This window comes from Camelus ferus, chromosome 29, assembly GCF_009834535.1.
Source record: "Camelus ferus isolate YT-003-E chromosome 29, BCGSAC_Cfer_1.0, whole genome shotgun sequence".
Taxonomy (NCBI): Eukaryota; Metazoa; Chordata; class Mammalia; order Artiodactyla; family Camelidae; genus Camelus; species Camelus ferus.
In genome coordinates this window covers 3,586,830-3,609,983 of record NC_045724.1, presented here as the reverse complement: position 1 = coordinate 3,609,983, position 23,154 = coordinate 3,586,830, and the positions used below count along the sequence as shown (strand labels likewise).

The window sequence follows — 23,154 nt, the reverse complement described above, 5'->3', positions numbered from 1 at the left end:
TTAAAGAAGATCATTTTTGGGATACACTTAGCAGAGTGTCTGGCACATGGTGGTAAGCTATATATAGCTGCATATATCCTTCTGTTGTCATTAACTGGGGACAGCGGACTCCAGCTCTGAGTGCTGCCAGCCAGAGCCAAACACAACTTGTGTGTGCCTAGAGGCATAGGTGGGGGGAGGCAGGAAAGGATAAGAAAAGAAAGGAGAACTGAGCACAGATGATATGGCTGATGGCAATTTTAAGGACACCAGGTAGATTAATCTGTGGTACCCAGGGCCACTTTTTTGCCTTTGTGAGAATCTTTTAAAAGGCAGTTTCTTTTAGCTGATGAATTGGAAAAATACATCCCACTCTGGGCTGAAGACTTTCCAAGAGGTGAGTGTCTGGGCCAGGACCGTCCCTGCCGAGGCTTTCTCCCCGTGACAGTGCTTGGCCCAACCCCACAGGGAAGCACGGGTGGTTCTCTTTCAGGATTTCTTCTCTCGGATGGAGGCCCTGAAGAAAGGAGAAGGACAGGAGATTCCAGCAGGAGGGCAACAAAAGATTGCTTTGTTTTGCCTTTTGAGAATTGCTTAATGACTGGACACCTCTCCCAATTTTATCTATAGCTGTGAACACTTTAAATACAATGATCACCATTTCCACATATATTTAAAGCAACCTAAGTATTACAGCTTTTTATATAGTCTTTAAAAAAATTTTTTTGGTTTTTTTTGGGGGGGAAAGGGGGGATTAGGTTGGTTGGTTTGTTTGTTTGCTTGTTTGTTTATTTATTTATCTTTAAATGGAAGCACTGAGGATTGAACCCAGGACATCATGCATTCTAAACACGCGCTTTTCTTCTGAGCTATCCCCTCCCCCTTCTTATATACTCTTTGCAGTGCTATCACTATTGCCCGGAATATTTCCTTTGTAGCACTGGCTCAGGTACGCGGTTCATGCTGCACCCCTGCTCCTGTCAATTCTTGGTATAGCTTTTGACATAGTTTTCCTTGCCCCCTTTCTCTTTTGTCTATTTCTGTGCTCTTTTTCCTACCATTGTTAGGGTTCTTTTTCTTTTTTCAAAGCTTTCTTTAGCCAGTGATTTTTTTATGCTAGAAAGTGTGCCTGTCAGCACAACCAAGAGAGTCAGTGTTGGATGTGAATACAATTAAATAACATTTTGACCTTCAGAAATGTGTCATCAGCCACCACTGCTCATCAAAAGGTTGATCTTTTAGGTGTATCTTTTAGCAAGGATTAAGGCCTCTTTCGCTGGTGGCACTCAACAAGTTTGAGGAGGCCAAACTTGGCCATTCCTTTAATGTACCCATTATTACCTTCACCCTACCGGTGACCTTCCTTCCCACCAATATTATCCCTTCATGTTCTCACTTATAAGGACTACTCATCAGGTTAAAGTCCAATTAAGTAGAATATTTGTTAAGAATTATTGAGATGTTGGCTGAGGAGGAGGTTTAAATTAGCCTCCAAATGTGAAGTATCATAGATTTTATTTAACTACATTATTTAAGTGTCTGATATGATAATCAAAAGCAGACATTATGCAGACATCTGTATTTATTTATTTAATGGAAGTATAATTGATCTATGTTAGTTATAATTGACTCTGTTAGTTCCAGGTTTGATATTTCTATACATTACATTACAAAGTTATCATCACTATGTATGCATTTTGACAAGATTCTAATAGCTACGTTAAGTCAATTATGCTGGTTTAAATATATTTGAGGAAGCTGAGGGGGAGGGTATTGGGATTCTTTTGGAGAGACAGTTTATTCTTTTAATATACAACAGCTTTTGAGTATGCAATCCTAATTTTTAAAAAGACCTGAAAGTCAATACAGTGGTCAAATTTATCAATATAAATGAGATAGATAGCATACTAACACAATTTCCCCATGAAAAATAGAAGGAAATAGTTACATATTTGTTTTAGCAAATAATTTTGAAATGTCCTCTTACCAAGTGGATGTATTATGTCTGGTTCCGCTGAAAATTACCAAAGCAACAGTGTGGTTGCAATATGCATTGTCATCAGGCTACTTCAGTATTCTGAGCATTGAGTTTACCCTGCGTCTAGACCCTAAGATGATGTTAAAATAGGGATCCGCAACTTTAAGGAGCAACTTGTCTCCCCTGCCCCCCTTCTCTTGGTATTTGACTTTATAAAAATACGCAACTTGAGTACATATGACACTCTCTATATAAGACGTAAACAGCTGTGAGATTTAACTTTTTCAGTTATTTCAACAGAAAGCAAATATGAAAATTACCTCGTAAGGGCAAAGAGTTTCTTTAGAGACTGCCTTCACAGTCCAGAGAAAGAACACGCCGCAAGCCATCACTGTCCATGCCAGAAGCTAACCCAACCAACCAGCTTTCCAAGTCATGTCCATCCCCGCAGGGTCTTTATAGCACGGCTTCAGGTCACACTGCTTGTTAGACACAGTCTGACTTATCCAAACCACAAGTTTAAGCTTTTGTCTTCTCTAGAAGCATTTAATGAGAAAAAAAAAACAATGTACAATCTGCTTAGGGGTCAGGATTTTTTTAAAAGAATGGAAAATCAACACAAGTATTTCTCAATGGTGTTGTCAAGATAAGTTTATGAAATATTTAAAGTTGCACCCCACCTTCAGGATTTCTTGCATCTCCTTAGCACTTGACCACCACTTAGCATACCGTTTATTTTTACTTATTTATCTTTTTTTATTGTCTGTCTCAGGTGTTTGTTTTGTTCATCCTTGTCTCCCAACCCCTTAGAATTGTGTCTGACACACAGTAGGTGTTTTATAAACGTTTATTGAATGAGTGTTGAGTAAATGAATAGAACTATTAAACTCTTCATGATTGGGAAATATGAAGCAGTTTGCCAGAAAGTTAGAAACAACTGAAATGTATGTGAAATCAGGAAATGTATAAACATCTCAACAGGCCTTTCCCAACATACAAACTTTTAAACCTTGAGGACGAAGTAGTTGTAGTTGTTGCTGCTTTAAGTGGAAAGAATTTTCCTATCATCGTTGACCGTGAACTAGAGAGGAGCATATAGTGTTAAACCGTGAAACGCCTGTCTTGCCCAGTTAGATAGCACGGGGATGTGCCCAGCCACGAAGACAAGGAAGGAAGCCACGTTTTAGGAAGTGTGCTTTCAGAGCCGGGCAGAGTTGGATAACTGGGGCAGGCGATATGTTCTGATTGCTGGTCCAGCATCTGGGAAGTTGCAGAAAGTGGGAAGTTATTAAAAACGCTCTGAGGGGAGTGAGACCCCAAACCTTCAGTCTCAGCCTTAATAAAATATCCAGCTGCCTGCTGCACAGCTGGTCGGCAGCTTCACTGTGTCTTTATAATTCAAAAAAAATTTCAATTGAGCATTCTGGAACTTTGTGCTGGGGGATCCGGTTCTGTTTTTTATCAAGGTAGTTTTTGGTAAAAGATGATTCACTTAGTAGGTGAGGTGTACACGTTGTGGCTAACTTTGCCAAGATGCTTGTTTCCACAGGTGAGGCAATCCTGAGCTGTCACTGCTGCTGACTTATTAACACCTCACTTTGGTGCACCTACGATGAACTGTTCATTTGATAGGCTTGAAAATACAATCAGTGCCATTTCTTAAATGTATGTACAGTAGCCAAGGGATACAGTGTTTACTGAAATACAGTTTAATAGTGCTATTACTGTATTTACTGTACAGTAAGGCAGTGGAACCTGAAACAAGTTAAACTTATCTCTGTAGCCTGCTGTGACTCATAGAGCAGGGCCAAATATCTTCGGAATCTTCTTGAGAAATCAAGGAAGGGGCTCTGGTGGATTGCTCACTTTGTAGCAATGACAGGGTGAAATGCACATACTTCTTGTGTTTAAAGTAAGAATGACCCGTGGGGAGGGTATATCTCAGTGGTAGAGTCCATGCCTAGCATGCAGGAGGTCCTGGGTTCAAGTACCGCCATTAAATAAATAAATAAAAATGTAATTACTCTCCCCTCTACACACACACAGAAAAAATAAGGTAGGAGTGATCAAATGTCACCACTTCACTATTACCTCCTGCTGTCCACGATTCTGTGTGTTCAGGTATCAGCAATCATATCACTATTTAGATATTACTCAGGATAATTGAAGAATTCTGGAAATTCATTAAAAAAAAGTGGCGCTCAAAAGCTGATTCCCTTTGCTGCCCTGCTGTGAGCTGAGAGTTTAATAGTGTGAGAGTCCCCGGTTGGTAGTAAAACTCACTTCCTTATTATGCTGCTTGTATCCAAGAGACTGGGCCCCGTGTTTTGTTTGCTGATGTGAATTATTTTTTCAAGTCATCTGGGGACGGGGAATTGAGTGACAATATGAAGCAAAGGTAGCTCCGTAAGTGGGAAAGTATTATAAATGTATGTTTTTTCAGATACAGCTTTTTGATAATGGGAGATGGAGGCTGGCTTTGGAAAACTTTATCCTTTTCCTTTCATTTCTCTTTTTGGTTCTTATAAATCTTCTGCCTGACCTTACTTTTTTTTTTTTCTCCTACTCCTTTAGTACCAGTTTCTAAACTAAAGTTCCATATTCACTGTAATTAAATTAGTCACAGAACATTACCTGGAAGAAGCTTTAGGAGTTAAAGTGATTGACTGCACTCCTAGAGAAACTGAGAAGCTGCAGCACTTGTGGTGTGACTGACACAGAGCTGCAGTCCAGGGTTTCTGACTCCTGAGCCAGTGACCCTTCCTGTTGGTCCCTTTTGCACATTGAAAAGCAAGCATGCCCCTTTCTCTGTTTTTGCTTGTTTGTTTTTGTTTTTGTGCTTTTGTGCTTGACCAATTCCCTATCCCTGCTTCTAGCATCCCATGGCAGGGATTAAAAATGTGGACGTTGCTGTCTTCTGAATACCAGACAAGCTCAGTGTAATTTTCTTTACTGTGAGTTTTTCCCGAGAGCGCGCGCGCACGCGCGCAGGACTCTCTAGCGAGGAGAAAATGCTTCCTTAGCCTAACGTCATTTACAATCTAATGTGCTGCCTTAAAGGGGTGTAGGGGTAGAGCTCAAGCTTAGCAGCCAAGATTGAGAACCACTGCTGTATAATGTGGGGGGATGGGGTGAGGAGAGAAGGGGCTGTTTGGGATCTTTCATTCCCCGGGTTTGGATCTTAGCCAAAATTCCGTGAAGATAGCAAATAGCTCACTCGATATCTTGTCAAATGAACATCCATAAAATTAAGGTTGTGGTTTAATCTGTTTTGTTTTGTAGCTGAATGCTACATTTACCTTTAAGTGAAAAGTAAAATTCTACTTGAACGGTAGAATTTATAGTAAAGTGAGAAGAAGATGAGTATGCCTTATTTCCCATCTTAAAAGCTGCATTTTATTGTCACGTAAGTAAATGAGTTTTATCCCGGCCAGAGAACCTGGCTGAAGCCGCATCACTGGGTTGGGCTCACGGACCTCTGAATCACCAGGAGACACCCAATAACAAAATCTTATTCTAGCAGGTTCCTTCTGTGATCCTGGTCTGACCGCTTGTCTTAAGAGTTCAGATGTTTCATTAGGAATTCCTGGGCTTCTTAAAGGCACCAGTTCACTGGCTCTCATCTCCTTGGTTTTCTTACAGCTCAAGAGATGGCTGCCCAGTGTGTTACAAAGGTGGAGCTGAATATTTCCTGTGACAATCTTTTGGATGCAGACGTAGGGTCAAAGTCCGACCCTCTATGCGTGCTGTTTTTGAATACAAGCGGTCAACAGTGGTATGAGGTAATATTAAATACTTGTAGGTGAAAAGCAATCTGAATTGCTCTATTGACAAGGTGAAGAGTTTATTAAAGATATTAAAAATAATAAAACCATCTCATCTGTTAATGCAGTTCTGGGGGCAAGTTTGTCCTGAATTTGTGGAGTTTTTCATATACATATAGACACTTCCTTTAGCTTTCATGCCTGTATTTAGTTACATGTGGTACATAAAGATGTTGAAATCTAAGTGCACTTTTGATCTGAAAAAAACTTTTTTGTTTTGGGGTGGTGGGTATAGGTTGACCGCACAGAAAGGATTAAGAATTGCTTGAATCCCAAATTTTCCAAGACGTTTATTATCGATTACTACTTTGAAGTGGTTCAGAAGTTGAAATTTGGAATTTATGACATCGACAACAAAACCATCGAGCTGAGCTGATGACGACTTCTTAGGAGAATGTGAATGCACCCTTGGACAGGTGAGTTTAACTGGCAGCTGTCCTATGTTTTGTCTAAATGTGAACCAAAGAATTGGGTGTCTTTAATAAGTGCTCATTGGTTTAATTTTTAAAGTTGAAAAGCATGGAATCACTTTAAAGCCTGAGTTCCCATGTTAGTATGGTTGCCTTGAACAGTGTAGAATTTATCTTACTTTTTATAAGGGTAGGGAACGTGTTTTTTGGCAAAGTCTATTAATTCTTTCCCGTTAAGCGTATTTCATTCGTCATTTCAGTAAATAGTACCATTGCTCTAGGCTTTGTCTGCTGTTGTTTACAGGTTTCAGTACAGTGTTGTTTCTATGTTTAAGTCATAATTGCTGTCAAAGGCACAGCAACCTTTCTGACGTTCTAACTAGCATGACTGGTGCCTCTTGACCCGCCAAGTCCCAACAGCATTCCTTTACCTAGCTTGCTCCCCCGCTAGCCCTAGGCGTAGACCTGACTGCCCCTAGCAAGCCTTCCCTGATGCCCTGGAGTAGTTTGGATCTCGTCCTTGTGCTCGCTTGGTCCCTCCTTCGCTTCTGCCTCGACACTCACCATATCTTGCTGTAGTTGCTAAATTATCTGCCTTTCCAGTATATGACAGGTTGGGTCAGAGCATGGGTGTGTCTGTGGGCCCAACATCGTGCTCCTAGCTCAGAGTTTGACTTCTAAGGAGAAATCAGGACCATTTGTAATAGAATGGGGAAGGTTTCAGGAGAGAGGAGTCTTTTTTTTTTCCCCCATGGGTAACATTTTTCCCCCCAGATTTGTCTTTTATGAGTTTATTTTTCAGTGTTGAAGTTCTTGGAGCTCATGGTATTTCCAATGTCTCAAGGACAACATAGAGCTGATCAGTTTTCTCAAACTTTGGTAAATAGTATCAGAGAGAAAATTAAAAAAGTATTTTTGGGGAAAAAAAAATCACAGTGTATCTAAAATTATAAAGAACTTGAGAAATATATCTGCTTGAGAGTACCTAGGTCTACTACATTATTTTAATCAAAGTGATATTTTGTGGGGGTTATATATTAAAGTTATGTGTCAGTTGACGAATTGAACCCCATTTATTGAGTATTCTCAGGCCCACCTTTAACCTACAGGAGTTTCAGCTCCATGATTTGTGTATGTGATGAGAACCTGATCCTCTTTTTTCATTACAAGGAAGAAGTTAAACTTTGAAGTAGCTGACAAAACGACCAGGGATGGGGAGATTGTATCTGCCAGGACTGGCTCCTTGGATATCTTTTCCAGTGGGTTTTAAACGTGTAGATGCATTTTATAATCTCTAAATCTTTTTTTTTTTTTTTTTTCTCTTAAACTTTGTTTTTCCTTTATTTTTTAATGGAGGTACTGGAGATTGAGCCCGGGACCTCGTGCATGCTAAGCATGCACTCTACCACTGAGCTATTCCCACCCCCCTATAATTTGTAAATCTTTAAGGAGTGAATTTAATGTTTCCATTTCTAATGACTGTCAAGTGAACTTTATACTCAACTCTTTTTTGAAACCATTCAATTTAGATGTTCACCTGTTGAAGTGAAATAGCTCTTTGTCTCACTTTTGAATTTTAACAGATTGTTTCCAGTAAGAAGCTAACTCGACCACTGGTGCTTAAAAATGGCAGACCTGCAGGAAAAGGAAGCATCACGGTGAGGATAAGATGCTTGTCATTTGCCTCCAACGGTTTAGTGTAATAGGACATGCAGACACTGTACCTGTGAGAAGATACTCAACAGTCTTGCTCTATCACTTGATCCTGAATGTTGCCCTCCATCCACCCTTGCCCTGTAGTGATCACTAACGGGAACTGTGTTGTGCCGGAAAGAAAGAAAAATGCAGTATGAGAATCCCTTCTTTGAGGTTTTTTAATTTGCCCATGGAGTCAGGAGCACTTCGGCGACGCTCGCCTGCCCCAACTCTTTCCCCCATGGAAGCATCACTTCGCAAGATAGAAAGAAACTGCGTAATAGTCTGAATGGATCAGTTTGGACCTCTACAAGTCAAACCTGGTCCCCTCAGCACGACAGAAACTTTCCATAATGGATTTTATTCCAGAATGATCTTGTATTATGACCTGGCCACTGAACCTCTCAACTCTTAACAATTTTTTTGGGGGGGGTGCTTGCACTTTGTTGGCCATCCTCCCACCTAGGTTTTCCACTATTGAGTACTGGCCCTGGGCAAATGAATATATATGCATTGGCCTATGTCAGGTTTCAGTTATATAATGCCGTGCTTTTAAATATTGTTTCTTCTAGAGTTTCTGTCCAGGTAATCACTGCCTACAGTGATAGCTGTCTAACTGTAGTTCTGCCTGAGGATGGAAGGCTGGCGCCCTGAGCGAGCCATGTTTGAGGATGACTATGATCATCAAACACAGTTCTCTGAGCAGCTCTTTTGCTCTAGTTTAAATTCCTGAGGCATAAGAATATTCAGTCCGGTGAGACGTTGACATCTGTGTGTGGGCCCGAGAACATTCTCAGTCGTTAGCTTTACTGCCTTTGGGCCATGGTTGGCTTAGAATTTGTTTTTAAGTGAAACAAGTCTTTCAGTTACCTTGGATGGAAATACTGATCTGATAGTTTGAATTTACAGTGTTCTCTAGGTATGAGTTCCTCATACTTCTCAATATTTGGAGAGTTCTCACTAGTGTTGTACAGTCTTAAGGAGCTTTGATTTTTATACTGGAATAGGGAAGAGCCAGTTTGGGCAACAACATTTAAAAAGGAAGTTGCATAATGTAGATTTGGCATATTTTCGGAAAATATTTATTTTCCATACATAAAAGAAATCATGATAACTCTTAATGGTACTATTTTGTTATTAAACATTTTAGAATTTGTTTATATTAGTATAGACTTTATAGACTATTAGATAACAGAATAACTCAGTACTTTCTGAATGTATCAGAATCTCAAAATATATATATGTATTTTTTCACTTACCCTGTCTACTCATAGATTTCAGCTGAAGAAATAAAGGATAACAGAGTAGTCTTGTTTGAAATGGAAGCAAGAAAACTGGATAATAAGGTGGGTAGGTGGATGCAGATTGCAACCAGGGTATCATGTTTTGCCTCACAGTGATTCCTTTTTGAGAAAATAATAATGCAGTTGATATTATGACATGACCTCTGTCATCTAAGCATCACTAGGGAGTGTGTTTACTTCCAGATTCTACTTTGAGTGTGTGAGGGTGTATGTGTGTTTAAGCAGAATCCATTTCTCTTTATCTCCTTCCTCTAGATGTAATCAAAGAGTTTGTATAGCTTAAAAGAGGAGTTAATACAAGCATTAATGTTACTAGAAGAGACATTTGAGAGTGTAGTTGTATTACCTTAAGGAAAAAAGCAAAAATTCCATGCTTTATTAATTACAGATTTTCCCTTTTGCGTCCAAAAGTCAATCTTTTTTGAAGGGTGAGTACAATGCATAATACACTACAAATTTTTGTATAGCATGGATTAATAATTCTTTGAGTGATTTTTGTATATATTTCTATAATTCAATCAATATCCTTTACCATTTACATTTACTTTACAATTCAGTTTGCAAATATCTTAGACTAGTAGCCAGTTTCTTTTTTTTATTTTTTGAAAAATTGAAACATATACAAAAATAGAATAGTATTTTAAAAAATTCCATGTCCCCATCACCTGTCTTCAACAATTTTAACTCATGACCAATTTTGTCTCATCTCTACCCCTATCTGCTTTCTCTCCTCTGGGACATCGTATAATTTCACCCATAAATATTTTGGTGTATCCCTAAAGACTCTTTAAAAATTATAATTGGTTCATATGTTGTTAATTTTTTTTCAGTCTATAAATTCCCCCCTTCCTTTTATTTCTTTCCTCCCTTCCTCTCTTGTTCCCTCTCTCTCTCCCTCCTTCCTATCTGTCCATCCATGGAATTTATTCAATAAAGAAACTGACTCCTTTGTCCTGTAGAAGGCTCTGCACTCTTTATAAACTGATGAAATCCTGTGGTATCACTTCACATGCTCCTCTCTCCACCTTCATTTCATGAGTTCTGTAAGCTGGAATTGAATCTAGACGTATGATCTGATGGTATTTTGAACTGTTGGTGTGACAGTTCCATAGGTGGTGGCATTCATTCCAACAGGAGGCTCACATTGTCAAGTTCTGTGTTTTTGGAGTATTAATGACCCCGATGATAACTACCTAGATACATTATTTTGTTAAGGGGTCTGTAAAAAAGTGATATTCTCATGCTGCCATTGCTTCTTCGTTTATTAGTGAGAATCCTTCTGTAGAGAGAAGTATTCTTCTCCACATTAGGTATTTATTTATTCTGAGCTACAGTTTATCCAGAAAAGGCAAGTTAAAATGTTTGATTTTTTTTTCTTATATTTACCATTTTTCAGAATTAGAATTCCTCTAAATGTGACCAATGTGGGTTTTTTGTGTTTTTTATTTTTTAGTATTATTATGAACTCCGTTGGTTAATTGATGCTCAGAGTATCCCAGCTTTGGCCTGTGGGAGGGAACCTCTGTATGCCAGTTCCTAAGACCATTTGGCACAACCCCAAAGGTCTTTGAATAGCTTCCTTGCTCTGTGGCGTGACCACGTGGTTTGTGAGGAACATGATGGGATTTGTGTTTACTGCTGTTTTGTACTGTATGTATCCGTGTTGTGGAATTAGACTTCAGGTACTGCTAAAATGTAGCATGTATTAAGTCTGATTTCACATGGTTTAGAGGAAGATAATTACTTTTTTTTTTTAATGTAGGATCTATTTGGAAAATCAGATCCATACTTGGAATTCCACAAGCAGACATCTGATGGAAACTGGCTAATGGTTCATCGAACGGAGGTGAGTATCTGAATTTGAAAAGTAGGGTTGAAGTTTCCTTTGGGATTGGCAGTAATCTGAATTTTAAAAAATTATGTGTTTATGAAAATATCAGTCTGAGTTCAGACATATATAATTGCTAGAAACACAAGGTCAACATAGTCAGTTTTTTAAATTTTAATGAGGAGATGCTACTATGCTTAATTTTTAAAACCCTGTAGGGGAGGAGGGTATAGCTCAGTGGTAGAGTGTGTGCCTAGCATGCACAAGGTCCTGGGTTCCATCCCCAGCACCTCCATTAAAAATGAATAAGTAAGTAAATACCTAATTACCTCCCTTCTCCGCCTCTAAAAAACCCCTGTGAAGAACAGTAAACTATATACCAGTGTATCTTTCTCCTAGATTCACCACGTAGTCTTACCTGCACACATGATCTCTCTCACACACATATACATTCACAACTGAGGAATATGCATGTTTGTGTATATATGTTTATTATGTACACATTTAAAAAAATTTTAAATCACAATTTTAGGCTATTTTTTCCATTGAAATCCAGCATAGCAAGATTCTTTCTCATCCTTTCTTATTACATATTTGAATCTTCTATGTCCTGTAATGAAAACTCTGGTTTCCAACAAAATCAGTAATCTTGTATCATTTCTAAGTGCACTTTGTAATGGGTGCACGTATTTCCCAGTTGTTTCCTTTCCTCAGAATGTATCACAACTAGACAGTCTATTGCATTTTTTGCGTAACACGTGGATAATATTGTCCTAGCTAGTTTTTCATGGACACAGTTGGGTGAGTGAAGAGATGAAGGGCTGATGGTGAGAGTGTGGCAGGAATCTAGGAAAGGCCAGAGCAAAGCGTTTGATGAATGGAATGCTTTTCTGACTGGTCTTTGAATCCTCATTTTCACAGGTTATTAAAAACAACTTGAATCCTGTTTGGAGGCCTTTTAAGATCTCTCTTAACTCCCTGTGCTATGGAGATATGGACAAAACGATTAAGGTAATTTGAAATTATATGTATGTTCTATACACACATTCGCACTGCTTTTATAAACTAATTCATTAGGTAGTATTTTTTAAAAGTACATGATGTAAGGTTGAATTTTATTTACATCTAGGAACCCTGAAGTAGGAACGTTGCTGGTAAGTAGTCAGTCTGAAGGAGCAGACATTTTGAGTGATCTCTTGACCTAATGCTTAATCAAACGTTGTGATTTTTATTTTATTCTTTATTTTTTTAAATAACGTATTTAATTTAAGGCTTCCTTCCTTTTAATAAGATTCCTTTGCTCTGCGAATAGGAACCTTAAGTCCACTCTTTGCTTCTGGTGTGTCCCTTTCAAATAAAAAGAGATGCTACCTCCTGCCCTTAGCCCAGAGCAGGACGGTGCCTCCTGCCCTTAGCCCAGAGCAGGACGGTGCTTCCTGCCCTTAGCCCAGAGCAGGACGGTGGTGGTCACTGACTTTCACAGGAAGGTATAATTCATTAAAACATTTGGATGGTTTTAATTTTAGAGTGTCAAGAAAGCAGAATGGAGAATAAGGAGCAGCAACAAATAGCAAAGAATTTTTAACATTTATGTATTTATTTGCTGTTTATTTGTTTATTTACTTACTTATTTATTATTTTTATGGAGGTACTGGGGATTGAACCCAGGACCTTGTGCATGCTAAGCACATGTTCTACCACCACTTGAGCTATACCCTGCCCCCCAGAATTTTTTTTTTTTTTTGATGTTTTCACTTACAGCCATCTATCAGGATAGATACATTATTTTTAAGACACTTTTATACTAGAGTCATGTCTTTACATAAGATTCCAGATACAGGCCGTTTCTTATATTTAGGTGTCAGCAAAAAGAGGTGAGTTTTTTGTTTATTTTGGGGTTTCTTGTTACTGTTTTTGTTTTTGGTTTTTGATAATTAGTATGGGAAAAGCAGGAAAGGTGATGTCATGGGACAAACAACGGACTTACAAGTGGACCACAGTCCAAGGCTTAACTTAAGCAGCTAAGGGAACTTGGGCAGGGCATCTGACTTCTTCACTTCTATAGTAGACAAAAATAATATCTACCCCCCAAAAAAGGTAAGGATTAAGTTAACGCAGGAGAAACTTTTATAAACTCTTAAACACAATACAGACGCTGTCATCATTGAAAACCCCTTCATTTCTTAGATCTGTAAAATTTTGTCCTCAGTTTGCAGAGAATTTAAAAAAGCAATACAAAGCTGATTTGTATGATGTATCAAATAGCAGTGAAATCTAGGTACAAAATAAACAGTAGAAAAGTAGCTTTACAGGTTGCTTTTAATTGTTCCACTGAATCTAGAACTTTTGGTCTTCACACTAAACATAGTAAGTTGAAACTTCATTAGATCTGAGAAGCAAGAAAAGCTGAGGGAAAAAATGCCTAAACCAAAACTATTTGATTGTTTATAATAATATGTTAACAATGAAACGATGTTTTTAAACTTTGTTTTTTGCACACAGTGGCATGCTTTCAGGGCTATTTTATTATAGTAAGTAAACTGATTTTCTGAGCTTTCTCTGATGAATGTCTACCATTCTTAAAAATGTCTCCATTTGTTTTAACTATACACAACTTGGTTTCCCACGCCATCACTGTCTTTATTTCTTTAGTTCTGTATTTCTTCGCAATATCAGAAAGTCATACATCTGTGATTCTCTTGGTGTTTGGAAATTATTTAGAGGTGTAGTAAAGAGTTACAGAGGAAAGAGTCAGGATTTCTTTGCTGCAGTGGAAACGTGTCAGTGTTATCACTCTAGCATGTATTATTATTTTCATAAGATCATGCGAATAAGAAAAATAATCATGCATGCTTAACCTGGGAATGCCTTAGTGAATGTACTATTGTGTGATGTGTGTAATCTTTTACATATATACATATGCACATATGTATATATGCCTACATTTCAGTTTCACAAAAACTGTTTAAAGCAGCCAATGGTACTAGTTTTTGAATTCTCGAGAACAGAAATTAAATGACAGATCATTACATCATTTACCTCAAACTGTATTTGGATATATGCCAGCATTATAAATGTTACATTTCCCTTAGCATCTAACATTTGCCTATAATGGGGCAACAGTGAGTTTTTCTTATTTATTAATTACTGTGAATTGTTAATAATCACATTTTAAAAATATTTTTACATCCCCTGAAGTTTCAAGCAGTTTAAACATGAACAGTTTTAACTCTTCTATCAAGTTTTGTTTAAATAAAATCTTGACCTTATTAAGGCTTCACCTTGTCTTAGATTTAAACTAGAGTTTCCTGAATGCAAATCTAAAATATAACATTCTGTTTTCTGTAATTAAAAAAACTCTTAAAAAGGAAATTATTACAATATTAAGATTGTTTTTGACTTTATCTTAATTTTGGTTCCTTTAGAAAAACTTGTTAAGGTCATTAATCTTCTTTTGGCTTCAAAAATTGAGTGTCAGAGATACAGGGCAAGAGTTAACCGATCAGAATCGGTCAGTGACTGAAGTGTTTGAAACCAATAAAAACTCTCTACTTGCTAAGAGTTCTCACCACCTTAATTTTTCTCATTTCAGTGAAAAGTTCAGGTATTCTTGTGAATATTTGCTCTTTAATTGCATCTGTCAACCTGGTACAAAACTACATGGAGATCAAATACTCTCAACTTTCTTCTGTCTGCTTTAAGAAAGAGCAAGCATTCAATGAGAGTCCTAGCTAAAACTAGAGCTGACCCTGTCTTAAAATGGAAAGCGTAATTATGACCCAGTATGATAGATTCTTCCTCAGAACACTGCAGAGCTGACTTCAGCATGTATAACTCCTAAGGGAAGCCTCGCCTCACCAGGTTGCAGCTAAGGAAACACGTTTTCCATAATCCTAAGTCATCTACACTTACACAGTTTTTAGCTGCCCAGGATACTGGCTTCCTTTCTTCCTGTAGACATACAGTGGCCTTTAGCCGTTGTATAGTGATAACCAGGTAAAAAGTGGGTGAGAAAGAAGGTCTAATTCCCTTTTGATTTTATCGGCACTGGTAAAGGCGTGTACAGGAACTGGACGCTGCTTAATGTGGAATTTGAACAGTATTTGTGTTTTTCATCTGTCTGTGAGCTAGTCTAGAGCCCCATTCCAGGGATAGCTAGCAAGGGTTTGAAAAGCGTTTCAGTATTTCTCCTCTAGGAAGTTAAGTCAGTTCCTACTTCTCCAAGTAGGACTGCATAGTAAACATTTTCACTTATTTTAATTAAAAGTGCACTTCTTGGTAAGTCCCGTTTGATTGCAGCCAATCCTTTTAAACAAAATTATATTGATCTTTACAAATTTTTATTATACTTACTTCTAGGTAGAATGTTATGATTATGACAATGATGGGTCACATGATCTCATTGGAACATTTCAAACCACCATGACAAAGCTGAAAGGAGCCTCCAGAAACTCACCTGTAAGTTGCATCTTTGTCATTTGCATATACCTTATGGTTGGGCCCTGTATTTATTAGTTCATTTTTCCCTCTTGGCAAAGCGAATAGTTTTTCATGCTTTTACTCTACATTATGTAATGCTCTGATATCCGTGGATTTTGTTTGTTTAGGAATTGGGTGATCCAAAATTCTTATTTGGGGCCAGTTTTTACATTTGTATATATAAAGGTTTGGTTTCCTTTGGCTTTATACAATGTTCATGGTTGGATTCAAAATTCTTCATATTAGAGATTTTGGCATTTTGTTGGCCACGATAGTTAAAATCTGTAACACTAGACAAATACCTAGGCTTGAATCTTGTACATTTATTCTCCTTTTGGACATTTCCCAAGTTGGCTTTTACAGTCTGCCTCTGGCTCTCCCCTCTGACTTGTCTTCACCCACGGGAAGGATAAATGCATAGTTACGCTACTTCAAATTATGTAATATTAAGCTGTGACCTAATTGTACTAACTTTAAGATGTTTATCTGCCTTAACTACATTCAGTTTATTGTTAGCATCCCCACATCTTTCTAAGGGTGCTTCTGAAACTTCTCTGTCTCTAAGGCAAAGTGCCTAAAAACTATTCCAGAGACTTTTATAAACAAAACTCGCAAGTTGCTTTCTCTTATTTACCTTTTCTAGTTTGAATAAGTTGTTAATTCTCTGTATAGCCTACGTAGAATAATATGAATTATTTATTACCTCCTTAGAGACCTGAAGAATGCTCATATATATAGCATTTGCTTTTGAAAATCCAAACATGAGGTTTAAGAGGTAAAGGATTATTACGGTCAGTGGGAAGGTCTTTTCTACCAAGTCATGTAAGTGAAGTGACCCAAAACAAGATACTGATAGTTGTAGATCAAAACTTAAATACTAAAGGAATAAATAAAACTTATTAGCTATTTGATTTAAATAGCTGGGAGAAATGAGTTTTAAACAAACATAGTGGGACTAGAACTTTAAGTAGGTCACGTAGAGATCTCTAGTCTTGTTCCAGCACCCTGGTCACAAAGCCCAGGTACTGGAAATGGAAATGCTTGTGTAAAGCAGGAAAGTCTTTTCAAATCACCTAATGACTTAAGTGCAAAGATTCAGTTGACTTTTAACAGACTGAATTAAAACAACAGCAAAATTCAGCAACACTTAAAAGCCTCATCTCTCACGGGGGAGGGCTGGATCAAGTTAGCTGGGCTTAAAGTACTTGCCCCATAAAGTGATTTACAGTTAGGTGCTGGTTCACTGTCTCCTAAAAGCATGTCATTTACTGATTCTGGAAAATAACAAACTGAAATCAGGGGAACAACAATCCAGATTACGCCTCGCATTTAATTCTTTTAGTTGGCTTGTTCATGTCTTCACTATTTTCCATTAGTTCTGCCATTTAAAATTTCAAAGATCTTTAAGTAGGATATTTACAGCTGAATTTTCACCCTCTCTTGTTCTTCAAAAGCAGGGCTTTGTCTTACCTCTGTGTTCTCAGTGCCTAGGACAGTGCCTGCCACTTGGTAAACACTCTGTAAAACTATGAATAAATGAGATGAAGTAATACAGCTTTTTACCAATGAGCATTCTGTTTAGGGCATTTCTGTGTCTCTAACAGTCAATAATTAATATGTATGATAATGACTTAGACTTTGGCAAGATCCTGAAGCATCAAGGAATTTGTTTAATATAATTTTGTTTTGTATCATTGTATCAAATGCACTTTTTATTTTTTAATAAAGCTGTTTTTTCAAAAATTTATTTGAAACACTTTTTTGTGTGTTTGTATGTGTGTGGAGGAACTGAGGATTGAACCCAGGTCCTCGTGCATGCTAAGCATGTGCTCTGCCACTGAGCTATACCCGCCCCACCATCAAATGTACTTTTTAATGTTTGATTCTTAGAAAATTAGTAATGACTCTGTCTAAAGTAGGTAAGTTGCTTTCTGTTAACCGGAAGAGGTGACTTATCCAGTGTTCACTGAGCACCTTTCATCTTATTATTAGGCAGGACAGTGAGAATCTCAAGGCATAACTTAGAAGTGATTATACCCTAGCTCTGAAAAAAAAATTAATGAAATGAAACAATTGAGAATAATATTAACCAAGAATGTAACTAAGCTGTATGTGGTTGGAGAAGTTCGAGGAGATAGATGGAGATCAGAGAAGACTAGCACAGGAGTTGGTGTTACGGAGGAGGATGACTTGAGCCACGCCTCCCACGTGGATAGGTGGGTTGGAGGTGGAAAGGACGGTCATCTGTCTGGGGGAGGGAACCGTACTGAGAAGATGTCATTTATTAGATCTATTTCTAACACATACTCCCAGTGAAAAGACATGATATTTGCTGAATATTTTACCATAGTGTTGGGCTTCACATGTTTCTGTTTTCTGAGGTTTTAAAACATTTTCTAAGTAGCGTGTTTTTGTATTTTGTGTAGGTAACAGCTAGGAGTAATATTTTATTTCCTTTATTACAAAGAAAAATTTTATTACTTGGCACATTTGTAAGGAAATGATCTCCAGAAGCAAAATTTATTCTTAGGAACTATTTTAAAAGGTACACAATTTTAAGAGGGGTGGATATAGCTCAGTGGTAGAATATGTGCTTAGCATGCATGAGGTCCTGGGTTCAAACCTCAGTACTCCCATTAGAAAATAAATAACCCTAATTACCTCCCCCCAAAAAAATTAAATTAAAAAAATTTTTTTTAATCTGAAAAAAAAACTTATTTAAAGGTAGACAATTTGAGAAGTGCTTTTTGGAAATGTTACTGATAAATATTTCACATATTTAACATACTATGTAATTGTTTCAAAGCTGTATTTTGTAACAGACCTACATCAGTAGGTGATTTGACTCTAAGAGAAAAGAGTCATTCATTTAAATTTACATTGACATTTCTTATCTCACTAGTAATAATAAGCATTTTGTCTTTTCTTCCTGCAGATTGAATTTGAATGCATAAATGAAAAAAAGAGGCAAAAGAAGAAAAGCTATAAGAATTCAGGGATTATCAGTGTGAAACAGTGTGAGGTTAGTCGCTCTTAACTACTTACAGTGTAATGAGGTCGCATTACAAGTTTTCTATCAATGTGGTGTATATCAAACAGACATGTTGTTTGTACGGTTGAAAATTACATGAGCATCTGGGCGCCTTTAGGGCAAAGAAGAGAGTAGGAAATAATAAAGAAATCTTTCAAGTAACTTTGCAACCAAGGTTTAACAACTTTTTTAGCACAGGACAAAGAATATTGAAGTTTTCCGTTATCTTAGGACCTATGAGGCACATTGGTATTTTTGCAGCATATTAGAGGAAATGGCTTGACCCAGTACGTCTATCCTGGTCCTAATTTCAAGATAAGATGTTATGTATGAAGGGAAAAAAAATCCGAGAGATTTCTTACAACAAACAAGCGGGAGTTTGGGGGCTTTTTTTAAACACCTTTATTGTGGTATGACTCCTGTACAGTAAACTACACACATTTCAGATGTACAGTTTGATGAATTTTAATAGATGTATATACACCAATAAAACCACCACCACAATGAAGATAGCTAACGTTTCAGGTGGGAGTTTTTTTTTGTTTTTTTGTTTTTAATCTTGTTATTATACTTGCTAAAGCTCTCAACATATTAGACTCATTACTAGTTTCTTAAAACTTACAGTGAGTGTATGTCATCTTTGGCTCTTAATATTCTAATCATTGCTATAATTATCTTGAAGTAAAATCTTCCAGATTCATGATGGGAAGGGGCGGGGGTGCCTTAAACGCAACATGCAGGGATAGTTATCACGTGTTTATGTCGTGTGCCGCTCACTTTCAAATGGTTAAAAATAGATGCCAGAGAGCTCTCTGCTTCTCTTGTGTAATAGGAGAGTTTTAATTTTCAGTTTACTGTTTGTTTTTTAGATTACAGTGGAATGCACGTTCCTTGATTATATCATGGGAGGATGTCAGCTGAATTTTACTGTGAGTAGCACACTGAGTTTTTCAAAGTAGGCTGTAACATGTTGCTTTTTTCTCCTCCATTTTGCAATACACTTTCTTTTACTGCCAGACTGACTTTGTGATGAAATTGACACAATCTGTTGAGTGTGGACTCCTCAGACAGGTTGTCAACAGTCACCCAGAGGCTTTTGGCCTTGTTGATAAGATCTGTTCCTCTTGCAAGAAAGCAGATATGTACACATCAGTGCTTACCCTGAACTAATTTAAATAATCAAAAGCGTTAGTCAGACAAACACAAAAACCAAGCCTTCTGTCTAAGTCGTGGGTATAATCATTCATGATTTAAGACATCTAGAAAGATGAGAACAGCACGTTGCTTCATGCTGAGGGTTTAATTGTTTATCTGTGGGAATACCTGTGGGTTCAGGCAGTTGGTAGGAGATGGCAGAAGCAGGCTCTGGAATAAATGTTTGCATCTCAACATTCAACATGTGTTTTCCTGGACATCGAGCACAGTGTCCTTGACATCACTTTAGTAAGGGCTTCAATTGTCATTTGGCAGGTGGGTGTGGACTTCACTGGCTCCAACGGTGACCCACGTTCTCCTGACTCCCTTCATTACATCAGCCCCAATGGCGTTAATGAGTATTTGACTGCCATCTGGTCTGTGGGATTGGTCGTTCAAGACTACGACGCGTGAGTATGACTCCAGTGCCCGTTTCCATAGCTACCCAGAAAGGGCAGTTTCTGTGTCATCTGCTGGGTCTCTGATGTAGCTGAGGGGATCAGGGTGCTGGGGAGAAGCAGCTTTCTCCCTAGTCTCTGGCTCTGATCAGTTACATTATGTATAGCTTGCTTGTTTAACAGCTCACTGAGGTTGACAATGCTTTCGTTACTCTGATCTGGTTTTCCTGGAGTTGACCCGTTAGGGATAAGTTGTCTGTGTTACTGAAGTCCAGACGACACATTTTGTAAACACTCATAGACACTATTTGTTAACCTATTTCCTTGGCAGTCATTGTCAAATTTATTTTCATAATGGTGACTTTCAAGAAGTACTGAAGGCTAGCTTGACATAATTGCTGTAAAATATTTTGGAAAGATTCTCAATGGATAGATTTTGGTAGATTTTAAATAGGTCCCCTTGAAGGTTTACTAAACAATAGGAAAAACAATCCACATTAGTAATTTTTTGTTCTGGATCTGTTAAGGCACAGTTTTCACTTGTTTTTGCCTGTTATTTTATGATAAAAGCCCTTACATATTGATGGAACTTTTCATGAATTTGTTATGACATTTAAAGAGATGAAGTTTTCAGGCAAATGCAAGCAAATCTAAAGCAAAGGAGTCAGTTCCAATATCAGCCTAGTACAATTTCAGGCAAAACTTATTAAATCTAATTTAAAAATTACTTTATAGGATACTTTGTTATATAATCCAGAATGAAAATATAACCACAGACATGTTTAGTAACAGAGTGGTAAAGTATTTCAATTGAAAATAGCTAGAAATACAATAAAAATTTCAAATAACACAATTGTAACCAGACTCAGATAAAAAGTACAAAGTTTACAGGCTTATATGCTCAGACTGCCTCCTTAACAAAAGGATGACTAAAGGAAATTTACCACAAGGAGATTAAAAAAAAAATTCTTTAATGTTCTTTAATGATTAGAGTAACAACAGACTACCTAGAAATAAAGGGTAATGAGAGAAATACATGTGGTTCTGTCTTTATAGAGGAAAATGTCTGGCTTTATGTGCTTTTATTTTTAAACAAGATTTGCTTGTTAGTGAAGTAGGTTTTCAACAAAGTAAAATTAAAAAATAGGAAGAAAAAATACAGATACAATAGTAATAGGAGATTCTTTTCACATATTAGCTATGATATGTCAGAGAAAATTTAAAATACTTTCTATATGATATTCATCTAATCCTCACACTTAACTGAGATAGGTAGTGTTACCATCTTCATCTTCAGATGACAAAACTTGAGACGTAGCAGAGTGAGTGGTCCAGGGTCACTCAGCCGGTAACTGGTAGCGACAGGACTGAACCTGGGCTGACTGGCTCACAGCTGTGCTGTGCTGTACTTCTTGTAAGCACAGAGTGCAATGACTTGGAAAGTTTAAAAAAACACACACCAAATTAATAAATTAAATGAGGAGATGAGTCTTTGCAAGTTCAACAGAATTTAGGCAAAACTCTGGCAACACTGATCTCCAATAAAAAGAGGAAATGTGTAGACTATTAATAATGAGAGAGATTATAAGCATAAATTCAGAAAAAAATTAAAAATTATGTGTTAATATTCTGTAACATCTTATGCTATTACATTGGAAAATCTGGATTAAAGGATTTTTTTTTTAAAGCTGTAAATAACCAAAGTTGACCCCAGAGGCAGGGAAGCAGAGTAGCCCAGCAATCTTGGAAGGAAAGAAATGGCTGGTCAAGGAGCCACTCTTCACAAAGGCACCAGCCAAGACAGTTTCATACATAAATTCTAGCAGACCTGTGAGGAATGAATTCAAACCTGAGAGAATCAAGTGAAAAATATTAGAAAGTAATGAAAGTTCCACAAGGTGGTCAGATACAATGTAAAGTAAGAAATCAACAATTTTTCACCAACCAGCAATAACCAAGTGAAGAAATTATTGTGGGTAAAATACCACAATTCATAATATTATAAAAAATGACAATGAATGAGGGGTCTAGGGCCTTTAGTGATGGTAAATGACAAAATTCTACTGAGGGACAAAGAAGGAAGCTTGTTTAAATGGAAACATGCCATGATTCTAGATAAGCAGATGTGATAATTGTGTAAAATACAACATTTGCCCCTGAATTAGTTAATTTTAATCAGAATTGCAGTGGAACCCTGGCAAAATGACTCTTAAAATTTTCTGGGAGGCAAAATGAATCAGAACAGCCAAGAAGTTTTTCAGAAAAAAAGTGAAGGGGAGTTTGTTCCAGCAGGTATTAAAAGTTATTTTAAAGCTATATATATATAATTTAACTTTTTATTGATTTATAACATTATATAAGTTTCATGTGTATAATATTATGTATTAATTAAGAGAATGGAGCTTGTATCTGACCAGTAGAAACAATAAGCTGTCTTGAAATAGACCCAAGAGTGTATATGAGTTCAGTATGTGATGGAGATGACATTTTAGGGGAAAGGACTGTAACAGCTGTCAAACTGGACAGGAACTGAATTTGGATCCCTGACTCATACCTGTATATGTTAGGAAACTATTCTGTATAGAGTGTAGACAAAACTGCTGCAATGGAGACCCCAAAACAAAGTGGTTTGGACAAAAGAGAGGTTAATGTCTCTTACGTGTTGCATGTCTGGAGGGGAGTAGTTCAGGTCTGAGGGGCGGTTCCACCACTCACAGCGTCCATCCTGGGGCCGAGGCAGCTGCTCTGATTCTCATCCTCTGCAGCCAGTGGGGCAAGGACAAAGGGACTGAGAGGGCACGTGCTCTCCCTTTTAGGGTGTGATTCAGAAGTGGCTGACGGGGAGGGTATAGCTTAAGGGGGAGTGTATAGCTCAAGTGGTAGAGCACATGCTTAGCATGCAGGAGGTCCTGGGTTCAATCCCCAGTACTTCCATTTAGGAAGAAAAAATTAAAAACAAAAACAAAAAAAAAACCAAAAAAAAGACAATCAACTGGGAAAAACACTGTGACATTTATGATGTAGGTTCTATCCT

The 23,154-nt window shown here is 37.5% G+C and overlaps 1 protein-coding gene across 1 annotated transcript in view; it reads left to right on the top strand.

The window, feature by feature from the left end:
* The first annotated feature begins 357 nt into the window (after nucleotides 1–357).
* CPNE3 (copine 3) overlaps nucleotides 358–23,154 on the top strand; it is a 33,994-nt gene continuing 11,197 nt past the window's right edge. Inside the window, 12 exon segments of the mRNA XM_014567026.2 lie at nucleotides 358–376; nucleotides 5,600–5,739; nucleotides 6,017–6,154; nucleotides 6,156–6,197; nucleotides 7,775–7,849; nucleotides 9,161–9,232; nucleotides 10,953–11,036; nucleotides 11,940–12,029; nucleotides 15,378–15,476; nucleotides 18,433–18,519; nucleotides 19,398–19,457; nucleotides 19,999–20,132. Of these exon segments, the coding sequence (XP_014422512.1) occupies nucleotides 5,608–5,739; nucleotides 6,017–6,154; nucleotides 6,156–6,197; nucleotides 7,775–7,849; nucleotides 9,161–9,232; nucleotides 10,953–11,036; nucleotides 11,940–12,029; nucleotides 15,378–15,476; nucleotides 18,433–18,519; nucleotides 19,398–19,457; nucleotides 19,999–20,132 (1,013 nt within the window). The 5' untranslated portion in view covers nucleotides 358–376; nucleotides 5,600–5,607.